The sequence below is a fragment of the Dermacentor silvarum genome, chromosome 2 (genome assembly GCF_013339745.2).
Source record: "Dermacentor silvarum isolate Dsil-2018 chromosome 2, BIME_Dsil_1.4, whole genome shotgun sequence".
NCBI lineage: Eukaryota > Metazoa > Arthropoda > Arachnida > Ixodida > Ixodidae > Dermacentor > Dermacentor silvarum.
This window is the reverse complement of record NC_051155.1, coordinates 214,873,184-214,897,615: the sequence shown is the minus strand read 5'-3', so window position 1 is coordinate 214,897,615 and position 24,432 is coordinate 214,873,184. Positions and strand designations below refer to the sequence as shown.

General features: G+C 45.7%; 2 protein-coding genes across 2 annotated transcripts in view; one reads left to right on the top strand and one right to left on the bottom strand.

The window, feature by feature from the left end:
* Positions 1-11,879, bottom strand: part of LOC119442588 (lachesin) — an 89,853-nt gene extending 77,974 nt beyond the window's left edge. Inside the window, exons 1-2 of the mRNA XM_049662247.1 lie at positions 11,251-11,879; positions 8,792-8,875 (exon numbers count right to left, since the gene is read on the bottom strand). Coding sequence (XP_049518204.1) covers positions 8,792-8,875; positions 11,251-11,380 — 214 coding nt within the window. The 5' untranslated portion in view covers positions 11,381-11,879. The remainder of the gene's footprint in view (positions 1-8,791; positions 8,876-11,250) is intronic.
* Positions 11,880-13,637: 1,758 nt separating this feature from the next.
* Positions 13,638-24,432, top strand: part of LOC125943683 (uncharacterized) — a 44,692-nt gene continuing 33,897 nt past the window's right edge. Inside the window, exon 1 of the mRNA XM_049663140.1 lies at positions 13,638-13,804. The gene's annotated coding sequence lies outside the window, so the exon portion shown is untranslated. The remainder of the gene's footprint in view (positions 13,805-24,432) is intronic.

Genomic DNA, 24,432 nt, shown 5'->3' with positions numbered 1-24,432 from the left:
TTGACTACTCCGCGACCTTGACTGACCTGGACGCTGAGACGAGTAAAGGCCGGGCTGGCGTTCTGTCTGCTCCGTTAAACTATTGGCGTGCATTCGGCTGATCGAAATCTAGCGCTCGGAACATATCCGGCTTAGTTATTTCAGAACGAGCATATTCGGCCAGTTATTTCAGAACGCCGTGCTCCAGCTATGAGCGCTCGGAGGCACTCTCACCTTCAACCTCGGAGTGCGTCCGAGAGCTGGCGCAGTTCCGGTCACGTGGCTTTTGCAGCTTCCGTTGTTGTCGTAGCGTGTGCCACGGCGGCACTCCTGCTGGTTTAGAACGAAAGAAGCGCTCACGTGTTTCCTCTTCCGGCCTCGCATTGCTCGGGCGAGTGGCTGCACGTTCAGCTCAGTCACGCTTTCTCTGCCTCCGATCAACAGTGGGCGCCGTGTCGTTTGAATCAGATCGCGGTAGCGACTAGGCGAATGTACCATAAGCTAGGCCATATAGCAACCAACGCGTCAGCAGAGACATGTGCATCGCCGTGGCCAGGCGCTTGCGGTATAAACGGTGGGTACAAACGTATTTTATAAACACGCTTACATACTCCTCATCATTGACTCCACATAGCGCGAAAAGAAAAAAAAAAAACATCTACAGTTCCCCGTCAGCCAGTTTAAGCAGGAGACGGTCTCACTTTTCGGTAAGCACCATATTTCTACAATGAGTTTTATAAAAGCTGAGAAGCCGAAGACTAAGTGTGTGTGAGCCAGAACGCTATTTCTCTAGCTCAGCTGTTTTCGCCTGATTTCTGTATATATCCTTCCTCTTTATATTCCCCTTTCCCTTACCCCCAGTGTAGGGTAGCAAACCGGACGCTCGTCTGGTTGACCCCCCTGCCTTTCCTCTCTTTGCTATCTCTCCTCTCTCTCCATAACAGCTAATCCTAAGAAACGCGGATATTAGCCCGGTCTCCCTTCATCATGCCCAGTTCTTCGAATGGGCCTCGAGCAGTAATTAAAATATATTCGTTAAACAATAAATATTAAAACATATCAAACAAATTATTCTCTCTCTTTCGGTTAGCGTTATCTGTGACATGAGACAGAGTCCATCTCGTCTCCTGTAACATCACAAATAGCTTGTGGCAAAAAGGTGGAGCACCGGCGCAACAGGATTGTTCTTGGCGAAATGAAAGTAGCAGTGCTCGTATTCCCAAAGCCGTTAGTACTTAGGATTGTTCTAAAGAACACTCTTAAGTAGGTTGTTATAAGTAATGAGATTACCTAACGATCAATGAGGAGCAGCTTTTTCTTTAATTAAGGTGAAACTTCATGAATCTGCCTCCAGTGACAAAACACTTCCTTTAAAAAATAAATACTGGGATAGTGCTTGCCAAAACCACGATCTAATTATGAAGCACGCCGTGGTGGGGGGGGGGGGGGGGGGCTCCGGATTAATTCGACCACCTGGCGTTCTTTGACGTGCACCTAAATCTAAGAACACGAGTATCTTTGCATCCCCCCCCCCTTCCCCATTGTAATGTGGCCACTGCGGTCGAAACCACGTCCTCGAGCTCAGCAACGCGACGCCATAGCAACTGGGCCATCGCGGCGCGCCCACAACACTTCTCTTTCGGTGAGTAATAGATTTCGTGATTTGCAGCTGCCTTGGCTGACTTGCGCATCAAATTCACCTCACTGACTGGTATTCTGAAGATTACGGGAAATGCAACGAGTTAAATTTCAACCCTCGAGCATTCCTCGATACCTAGAGACCACTAGCACAAAAACTATGCGATGAAGTGTGCTTTTTAGTACATGCCCACTCACTTGGTTCGTATTAACAAATCTATTAATCCTAAGCACTGCCCAAGCAATCTCAACGACACCGTTCTTCTGGAGTAAACTACAAATGATTCTTTACTATACTTATCATTTTAATCCATTGTTTAATAGGATGTGAACTTTTTCTACTCCTCCGTTACTACGCCCGACTGCATGTTTTATCAGTAACTTTAGCATAGCACTAACATATAATATTTATAATATTGCATACTTTAGTCAGCCCATTTTCCCAAGTTCTTATCGCCGGCATGAATAAAAGGGGTCTAGAACCACTCGAAAGTATACAACGAGACGGCGGCACACTTGTCACCACGCCAGTTCAAGTGTCCAGATAGGGTGGCCTTTATTTTTGAACCGGTATTTTATGCTAAGAAGTCTGAGCAGTTTCGCTGTTACCCTAACAAAAGCATTACGCACGTAGCCACGCGTATAATATTCACATGATCAAGCATGGATCTCCGGCTTCTATAGTCTAAAGCTCTCCGACTTCTTGTTTCACTTATAGCATATAAAACGGAAAGCAAGGCTACAACCCTCGCCTGCAGGGCGAATTCGAAAACCATATCCGCGTTACCATACGCTGAAAATTCAACGCCGGATCCCTTGCGTAACGGTCTACTTCTTCCGCTTTTGAGTTTGACAACTTGGTCCCTTTGATAACAAGAATAATACGAACAAAACAACAATAAAACAAAGTGTCGGAGCTCGCAGAGGCATACGGCACAAAATCGATTCCTTGTGACAGCTTGCGAAATGAAATTATTGACAGGCTCTTCCGGCGTTAGCTCTTTGAAGCGCTCGTCTCCTCCCCTCCCCCCCGGCCCCCATTTTTGGCTAAAACAAAAAGGGGTGTTGCTCTACAATCAAAACTCAATTCTATTTTGACATCTTGACTGCTCCCCTCTCTTGTCACCTCCTAATTGTATTTTCTTTCTTCTGTGAGAGTTGCTGCTACTCGTATTTCCCGGCCCAAGTGACAAGCTATGACAAAGCTTGTCAAAAACTTATCTTGTCCGCTGCTTGCACTGAATTGGCGCGTTTGTCCATAATGTGTATTTCCTTCGAAATCTGCAAACAGGGTTTCTTGTTTGCATATGCATTTTAAGACCGGCATACTGCGAAGGAAGAGCAAATAATTTTGAGACACTGACGTCGTTGTACGCATTTTTTTCTTCTGCAAATATTTTTTTAGAGCGCAGCTCTTAGGCGCCCGTCCCTGTGGCGAGCGTCAGCGTAACCGAGCGAACGAGCACAGCAAAAGATGAAAGCGAACGTGGATCGCAGCGGGGGATGAAATACGCGAGGAGGAAAGCGGAGAGGATCGAGGTGCAGTGGATCCACGAGGCGGAAAGCGGAGGAGGGTATGGCGAAAGCGTGAGATGAAAAGCGTCGTGCGGCGACGATGGCTACGAGATGGCGCCAGTGTAGCGCGCGTCGTATCTGGTCGAAAAATTTTGAACACAATTACGAACATATTTATTGTCCTGATCGGTGATCAACGTGACGATAGGTACGCACACACATTCGCGTATCACCTCTGCTATTAAATGCGTCCGTTACGTAAGACAATGAATGGCTCATACCCCCTTAAGCAATGGCTCATACCCCCGTAAACGCAGCCTACCCATTACGACGACAGAAGTGAAATTCTACGCTGGAATGATGAGCGGCAACAGAGCGAGCTGTGGAAGAAGATGACAACGAACGCGCGAGCAGTGGCACGAGCGCGTTCGCGCGATTGCGCCGACCGGGGCACCAACGAGCCAGCTGTGGAACAAGACGACGACGCTCGAACCATTGCTGATGATGATAGCTTCGGCACAGAGACGCCACGAAACCCCGGATCTTGGTCCATATACAGCTTCGCTACAAAAACGAAATAATCGTTCCTGCCTTGTGACGGACATGCTATCAGATATACGGTATATTGCAACCGGGAATAGAGTTTTAAAAAAATGTTATCTTCGAGAGATTCTAACGTTCAACTTTTCCAGTTTTTTTTTTAAATTGCTGTATACTTGTAAGTGGCATCAGCGACGTCGGTGCATACTACAGAACCGACCAGAAAGAGAGTGGGTTAATTAATTAAAATCTGGGGCTTTCCGTGCTGAAACCACGATAACATTATGAGGCACGCCGTAGCTGGCGACTTCGGATTAATTTTGACCACCTGAGTTCACCTTCGGAACTTTTTCAAGCGCAACCGAAAGACGAAAGACAGAAAAACGACAGGAGAAGACGTTTACTTCGTGTCGCGCCTTGAAAAACTCTCAAGATGAATCTCAATCATCTAGCCCGACTGTCCACCTGGGGTGCATCTAAATATAAGTACATTAGCGTTTTTGTATTTCGCTCCCATAGAAATACGGCCCCAGCGGCTGGAGTTGAACCCATGACCTCAAGCTATGCAGCGCAAGGCCATAGCTGCTAGGCTACCATGGCGGGTAAAAGAGCGGGCTAATGAGCACCACGTGAATAATTAAATAACGCACGTTCCCAAGCGCGCAAAGTATGCGCGCTGTGCTTTTACATCGATACTGCATCTACTGCGCGTTAGGGCACACAGCGACTTGACGGTTACCGACTGATATGAATGGGCACTGCCATAAACCAAGATTTAGAGCGGCGACCAGCGTGAGGTAAAGCGACCTTGCCTCGGTCATCACCCGTACGTGTCATCGGTGGGCAAAACCGAGGCACGTATGCGACGCAATTCGAGCTAGCCGACGGTGTGTTCAACCCGCGCTGGCGTTCCTCTATGACCCCATATTAAATGCGACCATACAGTGGAAGCGCAGACAGTGCCTGCCACAGATCCGTCAAAAACGGAGGATCTAGGCAACAGCGCCGGTTTTCCACCGCTGTGCTCAGCGCGGCAACACACGAGACATTGAAAGATTACACCCGTGGGCTTTGAGTTCTCGCTATGTTTTCAGTTGCTCTTCACAGTGCGCTGCAGTCCCTCTATTCTTTAGTAAAGGTGCAGTAGGCAACGAATGAAACGCAATGACGTGAGCCAGTGTGACCTTGGGTACGTTATGTGTCCTGATGCGCAGACAAGTTCTTTTTTAATTTTTTTATTGTTTTGCTGTGGCAAAGCACAATTTCACGTGGGATGTACAAGGACACGTGCGCTAGTAGCATCTTATATATATATATATATATATATATATATATATATATATATATTTCTGAGAGCGTATGCTTCACCTTGGTACAACATCTACTGCGGGTCACGCGCTCTGGCTATATCACGTTTCATTCGTCTGCGACTACTTTCAACGCACGTTTTGGGCTCGGAACACACGTAAAACGCATTAACGCCTGCTTGTTTTATTGCGACGGGGGCGTAGGCTGTCTGGTTGTTACAACCGGTGGTGTGCTAACTAACCCAATCACGCGCTCTTTAATCTTCAACTGAAGGCTTGTAGTTAACAAAGCGAATTCCGCGCTTCCCAAAGGTATCATTTGTAGCTGTTCTACGTACCGACAGGTGCCCACTTGGAAATATTTTATAAAGTTACTCAATCCCCTCGTACACGTTGTACCCGTGTGGTTTTGGGCATGGAAATACTCATTCGCTATCTCGTTCAGAAAAGAGCTCTGTGGCTTTTCCTTCTGACGTAATATAAGCCAATTTTAAACTTTTAGTAATAAATAATTTCTATTACGCACATCCCAAAGGATCATCTAGGTAGAGACAGCTTGTAGAACTTTGCAGTTATTTCGACCAGCTAGGTTTCTTTGAGATGCTCAGCACAAGTTTACGGTTCAATTTGTGATCATTATACAATATTGATAGGCTATTGCTAAGCGTGAGCCCGTCCTGACAACTGAAAAGGACTTTAAACCCAAATAATTTTTGTAGGTAGTTTGCGAAAGGAGGCTGAGTTCCAACTTTAAAGCCTTCAAGGTACGCGAGTGTTCGCCTATGCGAGGTTCGTTGCAACCTCGCCGTCAAAGTCTTCTTTGCCACAATGAGAGCGCTAGAGCGGAGAAGCCTACTTCTGCAATCTCATTCGTTCTACCGGTGCCAGCCTCCAAGAGGAAATCATACCTACGCATTTGCGTATAACCAGGAACGTTAACATGGATAATGCAAAGCATTGTCATCAATAAGTACTAAATAAACAAAGAAAAGCGCATCAATCGCCACAAAGCAAAAGCGATCTTGATTACAAATGTAAGGCTCGAATATTTTCATTACTTATGAAATCGGGTGTCTGCGTATGCGAGGAACTCACCAGCCGGGCGCAACGATGATTAACCTCCCTGCCTTTCCTTCATGTACTCTTATATCTCCATCTTCCTCGGAACTCGCATTTCTTAACGCAGCGTGCCACGCGCGCACGGAATTCTAAACGTTGGTGATGACTGCTGCCTAAATGAGCTGTGTGGCTGTGTTTGAATCACGCGTATCGAATTCATTACCGACCAAGCGATTAGATGTGGACGTGACTCTGGTGGTTGTCGAGAGTTCGTAGGTGGCAATCGTCAATATCGAAAGTCCGCAGGTTGTCGAACGTAGGCCAAAAAAGTACAAAAAGGCCTCGGAAGGGAACGATTTGACAGAGCGCGAGAACTATTGAACTGCTGTCGGCTGTACTCTGTTGATTTTACGAAAGGATATCGAAAAAAAGCTGCAGATTGCAGGTGCATTGTCAACCTGCTCATTTTAAGTATTTTACGTCTTTCTGTCGTATCCTGGGGCCAAGTCACCCAAAATTTTCTTTCGTAAGTGCTCCTTGGATAGCCGCCTTCGCTAAATATATGTGCCAGCATCGGGATTCTCAGAAATCTTTACCGTGGAAACAATTCTAGCGTAAGAGTGTTTTTGTGAAAACGTGCCCTGATTTCCAGCTTTTACGGCGTCGCCAATTTCATGCTTCCTTGCATCGCCCGATGGTGGTGAAGTACCACCCCTGGCTTCATGGTACCCGTCATTGTGTCCTTCTGTTGCATATCGCCGAAGCTGGACTTCTTCAGTACGTGTAAACACCAACTATTCATGCAGCTCGCGCTCTATGAGAACTTCTTGTGGCGAGCAGTCGTGAAGAGCTCCCCACTAAAGGTAAGGAAACGTTTCATTAAAAGTTACCTATCAAACTTCAAACGCTACCTGCGCCATTTATTTCAATGAAGCATAAATACCAATATTGTGTGCGCGGGAAGCTTTGTTAGATGACAAAACCAAATGCTTGCTTTTTCTATAATGCACATCAATCATGCTGGCAGGTTGGAAGCATGCCTATTGTTGAATTGTGCCTATCTATAGGGCTGGTTTTGACGAAGAGTCAATATGTTCCAGATATGCATTCATCTCGGCGCTGGTTATTGCCACGAGATTCTTGGTTAGTGCATTCTGTTATGTTCAAATTTTGGTTGCACGAACTTCCTAACATTGATTTGGAATATCAGTACACATTAACGTTACCTAACGCCTACGTGAGCCGTAGACGACAGTCACGGCCTCTTGCTGCTGTCAGCAGCTAGATAACAAACGACTCACTAAATCTACCATTGCGGAACTATATTTCTTAGAAGTTCTTGCTTATTTTTACAATCAGACTTCATTAAAACTAGCGTTAGATGAACAAAAAACAGATGCTGTCACGCGCCGTCATAAGTTAAGCTATGATATAGTTTTCAACTAGTTGCCTTTGGGATAAATTTATGTGCTACGCTGGCAGAGTTGCATAGGATCCGCCACCTAACTGTTGTCACCTCTGACATAATCGATAAACACACTCTCTATATGCAAAACTAAACACTGCATATCATACAAGTTCTACTAGTGGCGTCCAAAAGATCTATAACTCATTTATTCTACGTGCTTGGCTAAATCATTCTTCCAACCTTGCATACTGCGGTCTACCGTTTATTTTGTTCTCACTTATGTGTCTGTGTGGTACGCGGCAAGAAACACATTCAGCGATGAAACCGCGTCAAGTAATAGAGTTACTCCTGCTTCAGTTTTTTCTATCTTTTCTTTATTTCTTTTTTTACTGGTCTCACGCAAGCATCATGAATCATTCCGGAGTGTATTGACCATCTGTATTTGTTATTATTCCACTTTCATCCTGACAGTCTATTCATCTAGCAACCAGTGCTACATATATGGTCGATTTGCGCGCAAACGTCTGCCCCTGTTCAATATACATTTCAGTGCCCCTCTTTCAAAACTTGCGTATAATTGGCCACACCGTTTATTCACCATCTCTATATTCAACTTCCCCAAAACAGCCATGGTTGACATTCTCAAGGATCTGGTCACGATCGTTCCAAGAGATAACTGATAAAAATTCCCGCTATTGTAGTTCAACAGTTTTAAACTATAGGCTGAATTCACAAAGCTTCTCGCTCGTAGAAGCTATAACTGCTATTGTCCACTCACTTTCGCTAATCATATCTTGGCTATCATGATTTGTTGGCACTCGCTTATACGAGCTGTCATAACTTACAAACTCCTTTTTCAGAACGGGCCCGTGTACGCTTGCACGGCAGTACTTATTGAGCGCCTTCGCATGTTTCACCTAGTCTGGAAAGGCTGCTTTAGCATTTCCTTTTATCGTTTCATACCTTAATGATCTTCAGCGTTGTCTAAGCCATTAATGGCTTATTCATATACATCGGTTTGGCGATGTTCTCAACCTAGAACAGATAGATGTCGAGGTTAGCAAGAACCATTTCCGTTTCCTCGTGGCTTTTCTTCCGGTGTTTGCGATTGTTGTGCTTGGAACGTGGCACTCACGAAAGAACTGATTCTCCCGGGCCCAGGATTGACGTCACTGTATTTTCTTTAAGTCGTGCTCATATTATTTTTATTGTTCCGTGCACAATTGTCACGTGAGAGCAAAAAAAAAAAAAAAAAACGTAGCAAGCGCTGCCTACAGGTGCCAAACTCTCCTTAAACACGGCTAATAAAGATAAGTAGATAAACGATCCACACCACGCTACCCACCTTTAGAAGTGCTGTAAAGCGAAGCAAAGTAGCTGTTTTCTTTAGCGAAGACTCGGCCAAAGTGATGCATGGCACTCTTGTTACCTGCGAATAGAAAAAAAAAAAAAAAACAAGAGAAAATAAGAAGAAAAGAAAAGTTAGCCGAACATCCCTGGACGGCAATTATCCAATATATGCGTAGCGTTATATTCGGCCTCGACTGCTTCTGGTACTGCTGTTTTATACAACGTATATATATATATATATATATATATATATATATATATATATTATGCGAAATACAGGACTACGTGCGTATATATATACTCACGTAGTCCTGTATTTCGCATTCCACATTCCATACATGTACAGATTTCTCTTTCCCTCATGCGCTCGAACTTCTTCCTCGTGCTTCCTCTCATGCGTGTTTGGTCCCAGTATACTGAGTATAGGTCTATGGGTGCTCAAGTGTGACACGTACTTTAGTGTTTTCGCGTGTGCGTATATGTGATCAATTGACTCCTCGTTGTCTTTTGGTAGGCACGTAGAGGGTGTTAGACTGACGCGTAGACGGTTTTGCATCGACCCGCTTTAATGTCTGCGCGGATCATGAGTCCTTATCCCGACACACCTGCCGGCCGTTGTCACACGCGCACACAATGAACTTGAACCGCGCATTTCCCCCCTGTTTTGGGAAAGGGTTAATATCGGGCCACGGTCGGCCCGTTACTGCACTATCTCCAGGGTCGGCCTACATTTTTTGGCCACGGACCCCTTTATAATGCTACGCATTAAAAATGAATAGACGTGTGCTTAGGAAATATGTGCATAACCTAAGCTCGAAGCACAGCGATATTTGACTTCGCTGGCAGGAAAATGTGTTCTAGCCCTAAACAAGCTTACTTCCGGGGATAGTTGGCTCAAGTAATTCAGCAAGTATTCTTCCAACCTATATTAAAGAAAGTGTCCCGAATTACTAGAGGCGCCCCAGTTTATTCTGATAATTTACATCATTCATTGGCATAGTAATCAGGAGATCCTTAGATCGTGACGCTTAAGTATAGTGGGACCATACGCCACAGTAGCGTGAATTTCTTCACCGTAAGGAGAAGAGACTTTACTTGAACATGAATGCAGCATGCTTTTTCAGGCTACACCAAGACTTCGATTGGTTTTCCGTCACGTGAACAGTCTGATCGGGCAGCTCTTGACTGATGGCATCGTAGAAAAAACACACCGGGGCGCCCTGGTGCAAGGATGATTGGATAAAACTGCGCACCAGAACGCCCAGGTGTGCACCGGTGCAGTTTTCTGAGTATGCCTTAATATCACACCTGCGGTAGAAACGCACCAGAATGAATTGGTTCAAAGATGCAGGTTGATGTTATACTGATGCACCTGTTTTCCGCATGTCGGCCTTGTCATCTATAGCGTATTAGTTATTATATTTACTTAACACATTTCTACAATTGTTTTAATGTTTTTACGATAATGTACTTTCACACTGCCGTCATGAGCATCTGAGATTTCCGCACACTGACTACTAAACTGTTTGCCAAGGATGATACGGCCAACTTGGTAGCAAAATGTCGACCTGACAAAATGTTGGGCAAGTTTTCAATCTTTTTCCTTTTATTATGTGCATTTTCAACCTTTTTCTATGACGTGTTTGCCACACCTCGGCCGGAACCACCCTATTTTGGTCTTCGAGGTTTTTTGTTTTTTTTTTTGCAATTATATAGGGCACCGTGTACATTCTAATGCTGTTCGTAGTGGACAACACAGGGTCGCAATAAGTGTATTGTGAATCTCAGCTGGAGCATGAACTGTATGCTCATATTGAGGCCATGTGAATATATCCAATATGTATATATAATTCAATATAAAGTTCTGCAGGTCCGGTGCATAGGTAGTTGAAGAAACGAAGGGGCACACTAATGAAAATTGCATGTGTAATGGTTTAACGTTTAAATGGTGTAACTTTAATTGCATGTTTAATGATTAAACCATTAAACATGCGATTGTCGTAAGTGTGCCCCTTCGTTTCGTCAACTACTATATTATATATATATATATATATATATATATATATATATATATATATATAGCTGCTGCAGTACGAAATGCACCAGACTTAGCTTTCATTCTTTTTTCCTTCTTGGTCTGTGATTGCGTAGAATGCCTGGTCATGATTCCGTGTACACAAGATACACTTCTTGGGCCCATAAGCTTGCCTGTTTCAGTAAAATGTTGCTTATTTCCCGAAAATCAAGTTAATTATGAAAAAAAACTGGCGACACAGCCCAAAAAATGGTTAAATTTCTGTGCAAGATGCGACTGTGATGCCACAGTCTCAGCGCGGCGTCATTTTACGATTTTCGCAGCCTGAAAACCTTGTGCCAGAGAATAGACAGCTCTTAACTAATTGACCTTCGCAATTTTAAATATAAACTCAACGCACTGACTGAGGACGAACTCACCTCCAGAAGTCCACGCCGCGTTGACCAGCCCCACGCTGACCAGGCACCGCGCGTGCCACCACAGGCACCACCAGAGCCCCAGCGAGGCCGTCCACGATGCCGGAGGCGTTACAGTCATGCCTCCCAACATCTGTTCTCTCTCTATATATATATATTTTTTGCTATCACTCTCTTCTTTAAAGTTGTCTTACGTTCTTAGCACACACACAAGACAAGCATAACTCCACACTGCTTTGGCTGTAAACGACAAGTCCGCGCGGATGAGAACGAGTTCACCAAACGGAGAGATACGGAAGTGCGCGAGAACAAGTCACAGCCGGCAATCACGTGGCACGGCGCATCTCACAAGAGCAGAGAAGCGGCAACGCCGGGCCGCGACCGTGGCTCGCACAGTGCGTCGACATCGCATGTCCCTTCCGGAACAGTAACAACAGCAGCAGCAGCAGCAGCTGGAGTAGCAGAGAAGCTGGAGTTGCGCAGAACAAGGCGCGTTGAGAGCGGAGAGGAACGGCACAGCTGAGACGCGGCAGAGAAGCAGAAGCGAGCGACCGCGTGCGTTATGTGCGGGGCTGAATCCGGCGCCGCAGCAGCAGCAGCAGCAGCACGCGTGCGCCGCCTAACTTCCCACGAGCCTTAGTGTTGACAACGTCGGTGGGTCCTCGTGGAAGCGAGATCGCGGGGCTCGGGAAAAGAAGGGGGGCCGAACCCACGGCTTCACTGGGCATGCGCGCGCGCGCGCGGGGCGCCGCCGCCGCCGCTGACGATGGCTGCGGGGCGGGAAAGAGGAGAGTGGAGGTGAGAGTGTGGAGGGGTCGTTGCTGAGCCTCTTCGGAGCTTGCGAGACTTGTCTTTGGGACGATCGCCGGCCGCGCGCGCACTCGGCGATTCGCGCGGAAACGACGTATTCGCGGCGCGGGCACACCTGCAGGTGCGACGAGTTCGGTTACTGCTTTTTGAAAAGAATGCTTTCGCATGCGGCGCATTCATGGCTAACATTTTGAACGACAAGGAAATGCTCGAACAGTTGCAAGAAATTAAGAGTTAACTGCAGATGAAATCACGGAAGCCCCTCGGCTTTTTCTTGCTCGCGGAAACTGGCGTCACGGAACGATTGAAACGCTCATTTATGTTTGCCGCATCATAAACTCCTATACATTTGTTTCGACTTCTAAGCCACCCCTTGGCGATAGGCCTTGATCCCGTGAGTGCTAGAGAAATCTAGCAGTTTTCGTTAGATTTCTGTTTTCCAAGCTGCTGGGAGGCACCTGCAGTTTCGCGATGTTTCGCGGCAACACGCCGTGAGCGTGCGAAAGCGCAGCATTTATGGCAAAGAGTTCAACTAACCGACTTAGGTAACACCGCCAGAGGAAGCACCGGGTGGTGGACCTTCGAAACCAGCACGAAGCGCTGTGGCCGTGCTACTAGCGTAGACTGGGTCTACCACCAATCACGTGCTCCTTTTCCATGCTGCATTGTATTTATATTCATTGTTCGATCCTGCTTCGCTCATTAGCCTCAACTTCTCCGGTCAGCAAGTTTAGTTCATAAATCAAACAGACCGTATTTTTTCCCTTGCTTCGTGTGCTAATTTATTTGCCGACAAAGAAGGAAACAAGTTAATGCTTCTACAGCAGATTGGTTCCACAACGGTGAGGCTTGTTGTTCTTCGAACGACTGAGATAAGCAAAAATGACAAAGTACTTTTCTGAACGACGTGAACCGAAAAGCACGCATTTGTTTCAAAATATGAGCCGAGAACAAAGCAGTGTTGACCGCGAATTTTTTTAGAGGGTATGCGAAGGAAAACGGCAGGTAGCAGAATAGTAGTAACGTAGAAAGCTGGGCGAATGGGAATATATGCATTCTTTTTTCATTCTTCAGCACGGAAGCCGACGGCAACACGAAAGGAAAAGCACACAGGAGGAGCGCTGTTTAACAACTGAAGTTTATCAAGAGCAGCGCACAAAAGGAAGACGCAGTTTTCGTGCGCGTGTCGTTGACTGACGTGGAAACGATAACCGAACGTTTGCGTCTCACAATATAACAAATAGATAGACGGCTCTGATATGCAATCCTAATAGACAGTTTTAGCAGAGCGCCGCTTACGCTCCGCTCCGCTCAGATTTCACGCTCTGAGATACTGCAGGGAACTGCGTTGATTTCGCATTTTATAAGCGCGTCTTGCCGAGACGCGCTATCAACTCGGCTGCAAAACGACGAAGAGGCCAAGTAGACACGCTGTCACGCTCCGCTCAGTCGGCTTTGTAGCGGAGCGAGGGATGCGGTCGTCGTTCCGCTGCCGGTATGAGCGTTGTGCGCAAGCGCAATCGCGTTCCCGCTAAGCGGATGTTTGGCATTTGCTAGTATATGCCGGTCTGAGCGGAGCGGACAGCAAGCGCTCAGCTGAAACACTCTAATGCATCTTTTGCACATGAAAGGCTTCTACAAGTTCACGAGCTTTTTTGTCTCTGTGCTCGACGGTGACCTTTGTTCGACCGAAGAATGACTTACAACCACATGTTTTACAACGTGAGAATGTGCTGACAGATGGGAGGTAGGTGTTCCCTTTGCGGTATTGTTGGGCTAACGCAAATGCCCGTTCACGCAGTTGCCAGTGTGCCAATGTAGGCTTTCCCGGAATCGATTGGGATCTGGGAAACGACGCCGGCGGCACGAGACACAAAAAGGGTTCCAATGCTTTATAGAGCGACTAGCATTTGTTACCCTAACTGCCTTCCTCTCAATCGCGGCGCAAGCCTTTCCCACTCTTAGGTCGTCAGAAAAAACAACGCCCACGTTAAAACCTCTGGCAATTTTCTTGGAGCGATGAGATAGCCCATGGACAATGACATAACTGCAACTTTGCTGCGGTTTGTCTTCGCCAGTTATGTCAGTCTCACTTGAACGATGGGATTTTATCTTTTTGATAAGTATTTCAGACGGCGGTGCCAGCACGAGCGCAGGATAACCTGCGTCCTCGAGGTGACCAAACTACCCCCGGAAACTATCGTAAGCTCAGTGGTCACAAGACTTCGTGAGGGAGGAATCTAGAGAATTTAGAGCAATAGCATTCTTTGCAATCTTGGAATGGCTGGACGAATGACTTAAACGTATTTTTTTTCTATAGGAGCAAAGGACTAGCACAGATGTCCGTGCTGAATTTTTTCAGCATGGACATCAATTAGGTTAACATGGTGAAAAGGGGATGGAATCCCTCCTAAGCAGAACCAAATATTAATCCCCTTAGCGAAAAATCTTAATCACAAGGTCGAGTACTTCATACTCTACCAACCGATTCACAACACTGAAATAAATATCACTTAAAATCAGTGCCCTTCTAGAACCAATGCAGATTGCAAATTCCTGAATGTGCAGGTCACCTTCCCATGACCCAAAATTTGACCTTAAGTAAAATCTCAGGAGCTCTGGAAAGGCTTCAACTATTACTAAGCAACTGTCTACGAAGGCAGCCTCATCATTGTGTTCAGGGATGCACTCCTTTACAGACTTTATAGACTGGTCATGTGGGAGAGAATAGAATAAATCTTCAATGTTTAGATTGATAGTATTACAAACACATTACAACAATGTCACCAGAACTTGACACTCAAAAATGGTATTTAACATCTAGAGAAATAAGATGCCTTAACAGGTAGCTAGACATATCACGTTGCCTTGTGTGGAGTTCAGAGACAATACAAAGGAAAGGGGGGATCGACTTCATGTGTCTTGACGGAAAAGAAAACATGAAGCGTGTATTCGCGCGATTTTTTAACTGCCAAGGCAATCTCCTTTTCAGACCACACTCACGCAAAAGGGCCATGGCCTGCTCTTAAACGTGAGAGAAAAGAGAAGGAATTTTTTTTCAACAACCCCTCATAGCCTTCTCACAAAACACTTTATCCATAAATAGAACAAAATATACCTGTGTCAACACCATGTTATTTTCCGCGCACACACACACACACACACACACACACACACACACACACACACACACCACACACACACACACACACACACACACACACACACACACACACACACACACACACACACACACACACACACACACACACACACACACACGCACACGCACACGCACACGCACACGCACACACACACACACACACACACACACACACACACAATGTGTGTGTGTGTTTCGCCCTTACAAATATTAAATTACTATACCTAAAAAAAATTGCCGATACGATTATAGGTGACTATAATCCAAACCGAATCTATCCGAGTCCCGAACCGGATAGATTCACATAAACTTGGGAAACTCTGTACGTGGACTCAGCAGAATGCTCACCTGATGCATCAAAACGTCCCGCCGACGTTTCTGTCATAGGTATCATCGTCAGCACGCTAAAGCCATATATACTTTGGGTGGTGCATAACTGCTCTGCTAGTGGCACTATGCAGTATTTATCCACACTAATAAGATCATTTTGTATAGTGTCTGTGCAAGGGACAGTTATGGTCTATTAAAGTGCACTGACAGGCTATATTATACCATATCAGCGAGCTTCAACCGTCATCAGTCCATTTACTTTAAAATTCTTGTAGCAGCGAGTACGTTTGAGTGTACACTGTCTCGTAATCGAATGCACAGCGTCGTTGATCCGACGAAGCATGTTAAACGTTGAGCACTGTTCTCTGCTCTGTGCAATCATCGAGAATGTTGAATGCGAATTATGAGCACACACTCGCAAGAATCGGCGTTCAGTCATAGCATAACAAACCGCAACGGTGATCAAAGCATATGTCCAGGATGTGCGTCAATAACCGACAGACGATAATCCAATTGTTAAAAGAAAATGAACAATATGCTCACGAGAAATGCCTAAAGAGCAGAAAAAGGGCGAGCAATGACAAGATGCTTGTGACGATTGCCTAACCTTCTCCGTGAATACGCCACATTGACTTATTGATGGCTATCGATAGGCTTCATCCGAGTGCCAGGTCCACATTGTTCTTCCCGGTAGTAGGCTTAGCGCAAGTTTGGAAGCTGCATACATTTGCAAACAACATTTCGGTATGTTCACTATAATGATGCAGTGACTGCCCCAAATACTAGATTGTGCCGTCTGCTAGGGCTCGGGTGCTTATGTCATTAACACTTGAGTTAGTACGTGTAGTGTTTGTTGTCCTTATCTTCTTACATTCCTCATTTGGGCAGCGTATTTGCGATCTTGGAATCATAGCCGGGTGTGAAGACGTCAACCACCCTAATTCTCTTTTTTTTTCAGTTAAATAACAAAGATTTGCACTCTGAGATCAACGGATTTCACTGCTTGAGAACTTTGGTTGCGTGCCGGGAAGGACGACATTTCTGAACTGCGGCCGCCTCACTCGATGTGTGTGTGTTTTGGTTCAGTACGCTGCTCTTGTGTCCGCTCATAAGCTACTTTGCCAAACACACCCGAGGTTAACTCATAATCCCGCCAACCCCCGGAATTCCTGCAACATTAACCGACCCGGGCACAAGTTCATCACAGCGGAGTGCGTGTCTCTTATATCTCGGCGACGTACTCACACAGACAAGCGCAGAAGAGGAGGAGAAACAAGAGAAACAGCCAGAAGACGAGAAAGGGTGGTTGCCAGAAAGGGTACCTTACCAAAGACAAAACGAAAGAAGGAAAGAAGGAAAGAAAGTTAAATAATAAAAGGAAAGCGAAAACGAGATGAAACGAGCAAATCTCCGCGAGATCCCCTGCAAGTCGACGGGAGGTGATTTTACAAATGAGCTTTTGAGGGTCCCGCGTTTTCGCTCTGCCAGCCGCCACGGACCTAGTCGGCCGGAACCAGACTTCGCGCCAGAACCGCAGCAGGAAGCGCGCTCCGCTTGAAACAGTGGTGCTAGCGCGAGCACGAGTTCGGATGCCCGAGAATCTTCTTTACGGTCTTCTATTTGAATGGCCCGTTTCATTTTAATCTTTCCTGCGGCGATGTGCCGCGTAAGCGAAGCAGAGGAAGTGCGTCGTTAGGGAATGAAAGACGTGGTTGGCGCGGCCGGAGTGTCTTGCACGGCGCTCGCTCGAGCTTAACCCCACTGACAAGGTGAGACGATGGCTGAGAAAAAGGGCTTATTCGTCGGTAGGAAGGGATTACGGCCGTAACATTTGAAATGCGACAGTGAGGAAAAAAATGAAATTTAATGAGCGATTGTGTCTTGAGAGAAGAAGCTTCATGAGCACAGTGTATAAGTTTCAGTATAATATGCATTTCCTCCTCTTTCTTGAGCGGAGCGGCCTCGGTCCTAAAGTATTTAAATTAAGTCCCGAGAGATTTACATAGTGCTTGACATGTGCGTAGGATAATTTAGGAAACCATTTCTTTGTAAGTCAGAAAACAAGGTTGACTGAAGCACGATGTAAGCGAGAACAAATGACCAAATAACTCTATCGTGTTCTCCATCATGTCTACTCTGTTCAGCGGCTCATGGTTAAGGTACGAGGCAGTGCGAACTCGGTTCAGAAACATTCTGCGTTGTTTGTTTCCAGGGCATCTAGGCCTATTAAAGGGTTCCCTCTACTTTTTTTTTTCTACTGTGTGAATCATGTGTCTTTACTTTTATTGAGATACTATTCTAGGGCTGCGACGTGTAAACTCCGAGTGCCGAGGGAACGTTATGTTGTGGTCACAACGGTTTCGCGGAAGATATGGGCACAAATGGAAAAAAAAAAGAAAAAAGAAACACGTTTTCACGCTACTATAGGATTCGAACCGGGTTCTCCGCGTAAGAAAACAGGTGCATTAATCCTTTTGATGCTAAGATGCACACGTGATGACCGTGGTAGCAGCGCATTGTGTCCGAATCTTCGCTACTGTCCGTTATGTTATGTCTGATGCAGTTCCTATATTAAAATTAAAATACTTGTTTTCTGTGTGAAACAGATTCAGTTGAGTGTGAGATGGAGCAAAAATAAGTGCAGCAGGGAAGCGAACTAGAGAAAAAAAAAGAATGACGACGAGACAATTTCGTTGCTGTTTAAATGTGGTCATCATAGGCAAAGAAATCACAGATGATCACCAGCCTGATAATAATAGTTCGGTGCTAATAAATGTTATTTCTCTCTCGCTATCTCACCAGTCTGTGTGGATGAGTCATGAGAAAAGGTGGGAGTGTACTTGGCGCTATAGCGTAAAGTGTGTTTGAGGTGTCAATCGCCATAGAATTTTTATTACACTGCTTGTCACGAACTTCGTATAGGATGCGATTCACCGCATTCCGATTGTCACGCGCGGTGACGTTGAAAAAGCAGAAACACTAGGAAATGGAACGAATAAAGAATGAAAGCTTTTATTGCGCGAACTTGGCCCTGAATGTAAGCAAACTGTAAAATGAGTAGGGTCATGCGAAAACGATCGGCGTTCGCCGAATGTAGAACGTACGGCTCAAGCCGGGATGCTATTCTGGTCACTGTCAAATTGCGCCATGATGGCATTTTTAGCCAATCAGAGAGGCCGTAGCTTCTCAGTTGGCCAATCAGAGCTGAGAAGATGGCGATATTCGACGACATGGCGGGATTTGACAGTGTCGGGAATAGAACCGCCGGTCCGGTATCTATGCAAGCGTTACCGTAGATTTCAGAGCAGTTGCTAGTTCTTCCGTAGATTTGATATTGTACAGCGGTGAGCACTGTTAGGGTGAACACGCGAGCGCGTGGCTGACGGCACTGTCAGCGCCCCGTTACGGTCATCACTGGAAACTTTGCGCATGCGCATCACGCCTTCCGCGAAATAATTGTTCCACCGCGCGCATGACGTCATGAATGCACTTGTTCGTCGTCTGCTAGCCGCATTTTTGTTTTCTAAGCCCATGCATCCTGCATTTTAAGATTTCTTTAAACATCTGTGCTTGAACAGAACAAGACAAAAAAACTTGTATATCTATGGGGGCGTGTCTATTCGTTCCCTTCAAAGTTGTTGTGCATGCAACGCCGTATATAAAACAACCAAACATCTTTCGCAGCCGTTCATTCTGTTGCCAGATCGTATTATGGCTAGGGTTCCCGATGATGAACGGCGATCAATTGTCGATCTTTCCCTGAAAGGTTATTCCCAGCGGTATATTGGCGCTTTAGTTAATAGGCCCCTGAAGACTGTGAACAGGATAATTCAAGCCTACAAGTATGAAGGTCGCATTCAGGATGCACCCCGCGCGCCCCGCCCTAAAGCTACCACAGACGATGAAGACGCCCTCATAGTTGCAGCTGCTGTTCGTAACCCTTTCTTGCCAGCCCCAGCAATACGCGAGGACTTGGATTTGGACGTTTCGGACACCACTGTTCGACGTCGCCTGCGTACTGCGGGCCTTCGCAGTCGCGTCGCAGCGCAGAAGCCACTACTAACGGCGGCAAACAAGGACGCACGACGGCAGTTCGCTGAGCTGCACGAAGCATGGACATCAGAAGAGTGGGGTCGCGTCATCTTTTCGGATGAGTCGACGTTTTCGACGCGACAAGACCAAAGATTGCGTGTTTGGAGACTACCAGGCACACGGTGAGGCAAACTTCCTGCTTTGAAAAGCAATTGTTTTAGTTAACGTCACAATGCCACGCAGGAACGACCCGGACAACGTGCAAGGTGTTTCTGCCAGTGGGAGATCGAGTGTGAACGTGTGGGGTGCTGTTTCAAGATATGGTTTAGGGCCCCTGCAACGTATACGTGGACACTTATCGTCGGAACAATACTGCAACATTTTGAACAATGTGCTGTTGCCATATGCGAGCAGTTTATTCCCAGACGGTGATTACCTGTTCCAACAGGACCGGTCACCGATACACACGGCGCGGGCTGTCAAGGAGTTCCAGGCGGAGCAGCACATGCAGCTACTGGAATGGCCTCCGAAAGGAGCGGACCTGAATGTGATAGAAAACGTGTGGGGCCGTCTGAAAGCTTCTTTGGCAAGGAAGCCCCTTTATTCCGCGACTTCGGACCAGTTGTGGGCGCAAGTCAGCAACGAGTGGGAAAGGCTGAAAGCCGATCGGGAATATGTTCGATCACTTTACGACTCGTTACCGTCCAGAATAGCTGCAGTCGTTGCTGTAAGTGGTCACATGACTCGCTATTAGATTTGCTATATTTGTTCTCATGGTCTTGTTTAACTTGAATTGCAAAAGTGCAATTTTCTTGAATAAAAAGTTTAATAATTATCCCTCCTACACTCACTTTTTTCCTTCACGCGCCAATCTTCAATCCAGATGGACCTTGAAATGCAGAAGGTATCAGCTCAGCGAACAAAAAATGCGGCTAGCAGACGACGAACAAGCGTATCGATGACGTGATGCGCGCGGTGGAAAGAGTGTTTCGCAAAGCACATGCTGCGCATATGCAATGTTTCCAACGATGGCTGTTACGCGGCGCTGATAGTGCCGTCGGCCACGCGCTCGCGTGTTCACCCTAACAGTGCTCACCGCTGTACAAGACTGCTCGGCGTGGTACGTGTAAACTGATTAAGCACTTCTGTCTTGCTATGAAATCGGCAGACAACGTTACCGATGTTTCGGATACAGCAAACGGGTCTTAAATGCGTGAGATCGATGACCTGATAACAGCGATCCTTTGATGAAAGCCATCCCAGCAAAAACAGCAAATAAAGGCACGAGTGACAGTATTCTGCTCCGATTGTTATTTCCCTCACTTGCAATGCGCGTTAGATTGTCAAGCAGAACACGAAGAGGCATTAGATTTGTATTGAACATTTCGACACCCGCATACGTATTACCGTAGAAATCCGGTGAGGGTTGTAACTTAGTAATGAAAAATTGGCGATAGTACTACGGATAACATTGGTAGTATGGATAGTGATATCGATACTATCGATAGAGCACTATCTATAATGTGACATCACACGAAGTCCGCACGCAAACACTGCAACGTAAAGTTAACGACGTTTTTTCGTTGCATTGAGTGTTACTGCTTAGGGAAAAGGTACTGCGCAAAAGAAAAAAGAAAAGAAAAAAGGGCAAGGGGCCACGAGAGGGTAGAAATATGAATAAGCGCAAATTTTCAGCTGTGCTACTTTCAATTGAAAGTTTGCACTTGTCCGTGTTTTTGCGCTGTAGCCTTCTCCTAAGCATTATGAACTAACTAGCCAAGCAAGAAGTTTTATAGAGTGTAGCTCGTGGTCTGTTATCGCAAAAGTTCTTGTAATATACCACTATCCAAAAATGGCAAAACTATTGACAGCATTGTCACTAGCGAACTAGGGTAAGGCAATTCAGAGTACTATAGATAGTATTACTATCGATAGTTTTATAGCTAAATGCTGTATTACTATCGATAGTGCTATTGATAGTAATACTATCAATAGCCTTTTTTGCAATATCGGTAGTTTAAAAAGTTATCAATATTATCGATAGTCGATTTAGCTAAAGTTTTGCATCACTATCAGTTCGACTTCAAACTTCCTGCCTTCCTCTTCAGTATAGTATTTCTCCGTTGACGGAACAATACAGATGCTACCATGACAATTGCACCAAATACACACACGCATGCTCACATAGTTAGCTACTATAGAGACGCGATAATCGACGTGCTACTTAATCGTTCTATGTCACAATTTGGCTCTATTCGGGAATAATTAGCAATCTTTATGTCGTGGTTAGATGTAGCCGAGATTGCGGTTCTCAGCACCATATGTCTAAACCTCTTTGAAAGTTACAAAACTTGCTCACGCCTGGACAATGACGCAAATAGAACTTACCGAGGAACAATTTTCAGTACTCTTGCCTTTCCCCTCTTCTTTTCTTTTTTTTTTCTTTTTTTAAGTACAACTTCTAAGCGCAGAAGTGTCCCTGAAGCTTTGGCGCTTTTTTCTCTAAGACACTCAACGCAGGCAGTTCCTTCCAAAGCGGAAAGAAAAGTAACACACTGGCAAGTTACGAACGGCGGCTTAAAACAGCGCAAGGGACCGCACTTTTTAGCGCTTATGGGACACCACAATTGGCAGTTAGGGCGGTAGGGAGCCTCGTAAAAAGGCCACTTTAGGAGAGGTCTGCCCTTTGCAGAGCCCTCAAGAGGCTCGTCTTAGCACGATGTTTCAGAGCCAGGGGAAAGCTAGTAGTTTTACAGATACCACGACTACTTTATCAATTTTATTTTGGACAAACAGGATGCCCTGGAAATGTAGTCGAGTCTAAATATTGTGCGCTAAATTGTAGATAGATTTCAACGTACCGCATATTAAGAGTACTCCGATTAGAAAGTTGGAAATGCCTTGGTATTGTGGTATTTTCCCGTGTGTGAGGCTTATTGAAAGGCGTTCTGCTCCATTTTCATTCTTGATGGCTGCCATTAAGGTTTTACTTCACACCAAATAGCACGGAAACGTTCAAGGTATAGGCGTGTGCATAACATTTTATTTGATTACAACTTGGCTTACCTTCTACGTCATCGACCCCAATTTTGTTCTACCTCATTTATATTCTCCATCATTTCAAGGTAGGCTTGGAGTATAGGATGACTACATTGTGACATGTTATGTATTTTGAAAAAAAATTAATAAAGTGAAGGAAAATTAATACGATAGTAATTCCACTTGATTATTCCCTCCGACAATAGCTAATAAACGGTGTATTTTGTTTAAAAATCAAGCAAGAGGAAGACCCGCTGCGGTAGCTTAGTGGGTGTGGTGTTACGCTGCTCAGTTCAAGGTCGCGGGATTAATTCCCTCTTCAGCAACAGCGTTTCGATAAGGGTGAAACGCAAAAACGCTCATGCACTTGGATTATAGATGCACGATAAACAATCCCTGGTGGCCAAATTGATCCGGAGTCCCCCACTACGGCGTGTCCCATAATCAGATCGTTTTTAAGGACCTTTTGTCTCGTCCTTGCTGAGTGCAGGAGAGGTGACGCTCTCTGCGCTTCGATGATCTCTTTTACTGCGTTATGGACTCCGAGCTGCCATAAGCGGTCATTGCTGGCCTAGCTCGGTATCCCGAGAGTAGTTCTGTATACTGATCTTATCATGCCATTGATTTTGTTTAGGTCGGTCTTTGTAAGGTATAAGAATGGGCGTGTATTTGCTATTCTACAAATGAAGAAGGCTTGAGCCAGCCTGTTGGCCTCCTTTTCCTTGAGGCCGAATTTTGTTCCAGTCACTCTTTTTAGTAGCCCCGTCAGCGGACGAGTTGTGGTCTGTAGTCGTTTTACCGTTTCTTGATTCACTAGGTGGGTCTGTAGCAGCAGCCCGAACACTCTTATGATGGAGACCACTGGGACGATACAATTGTTGACTGTAATTTTTAAAGTGTCTTTGACTGCTTGATATATCGTATCGCCTATAAAGAGCTGTGACTTTGCTGATGAGCATACTAATCCCTTGCATTTGGCATGAACTTGCACAACGTCTGAAGCTCTTTGAAGTGATTCTATGACATTTACTCTGGAGCCCGACCTAGTCAAGATGGTCACGTCATCGGCATATATCGCATGTCTAATATGCGGTATGCGGTTGAGTTTGTCTGGGAGTCCTCATAGTGCAACTGAACAGAAATTGCGAGAGGACTGCCCCTTGAGGTGTGCCGCGCGCACCTAACTGAATTTCAGTGCTGTTAATGTCGCCGAATTGCAAGGTGGCCGTACGGTCCTTCAGAAAGGCCGATACGTAAATATATGTGCACTCCCCCACGTTCCATTGGACAGATTTTGAAGAACAGCTTGATGGGCCACGTTATCAAATGCTTTTTGAATGTCTAGGCCCAGTACAGTGTGGGATCCCTGAGTCTACGATGTCCCTTTTAATTTGCCACATCACGTCTTACGTGGACATCCCTGGGTGGAAACCGAACACCATAGGCAGGAAGAGCTGGTTTGTTTCCACGTATTCCACCAGGCTATTGAGGATGACATGTTCTAGCGCTTTGCCTAAACACGAAGGTCAGTGAGATTGGTCTAAGATTTGCTGTGTTTAGTGGCTTGCCCGCCGGACGCTTCAGGCCTGGTCACGCAGCGTGGCGCCATATCTTAAAGGAGGTGGCACAAAACCCCCGCCGCGGAACTCACGGACCACTGGCATTGAAAAGAGCTCAGGCAACCCTGTCTCAGCGCCAAAATATGACAATCAAGTGTATGGTGCACTGTACCTGCCTCTTGAACGCCGATGTTGGAAATGACAAATTAAACTTCAGCGTACTAGAAGATACAGCTTGAGTGATATTGAGAA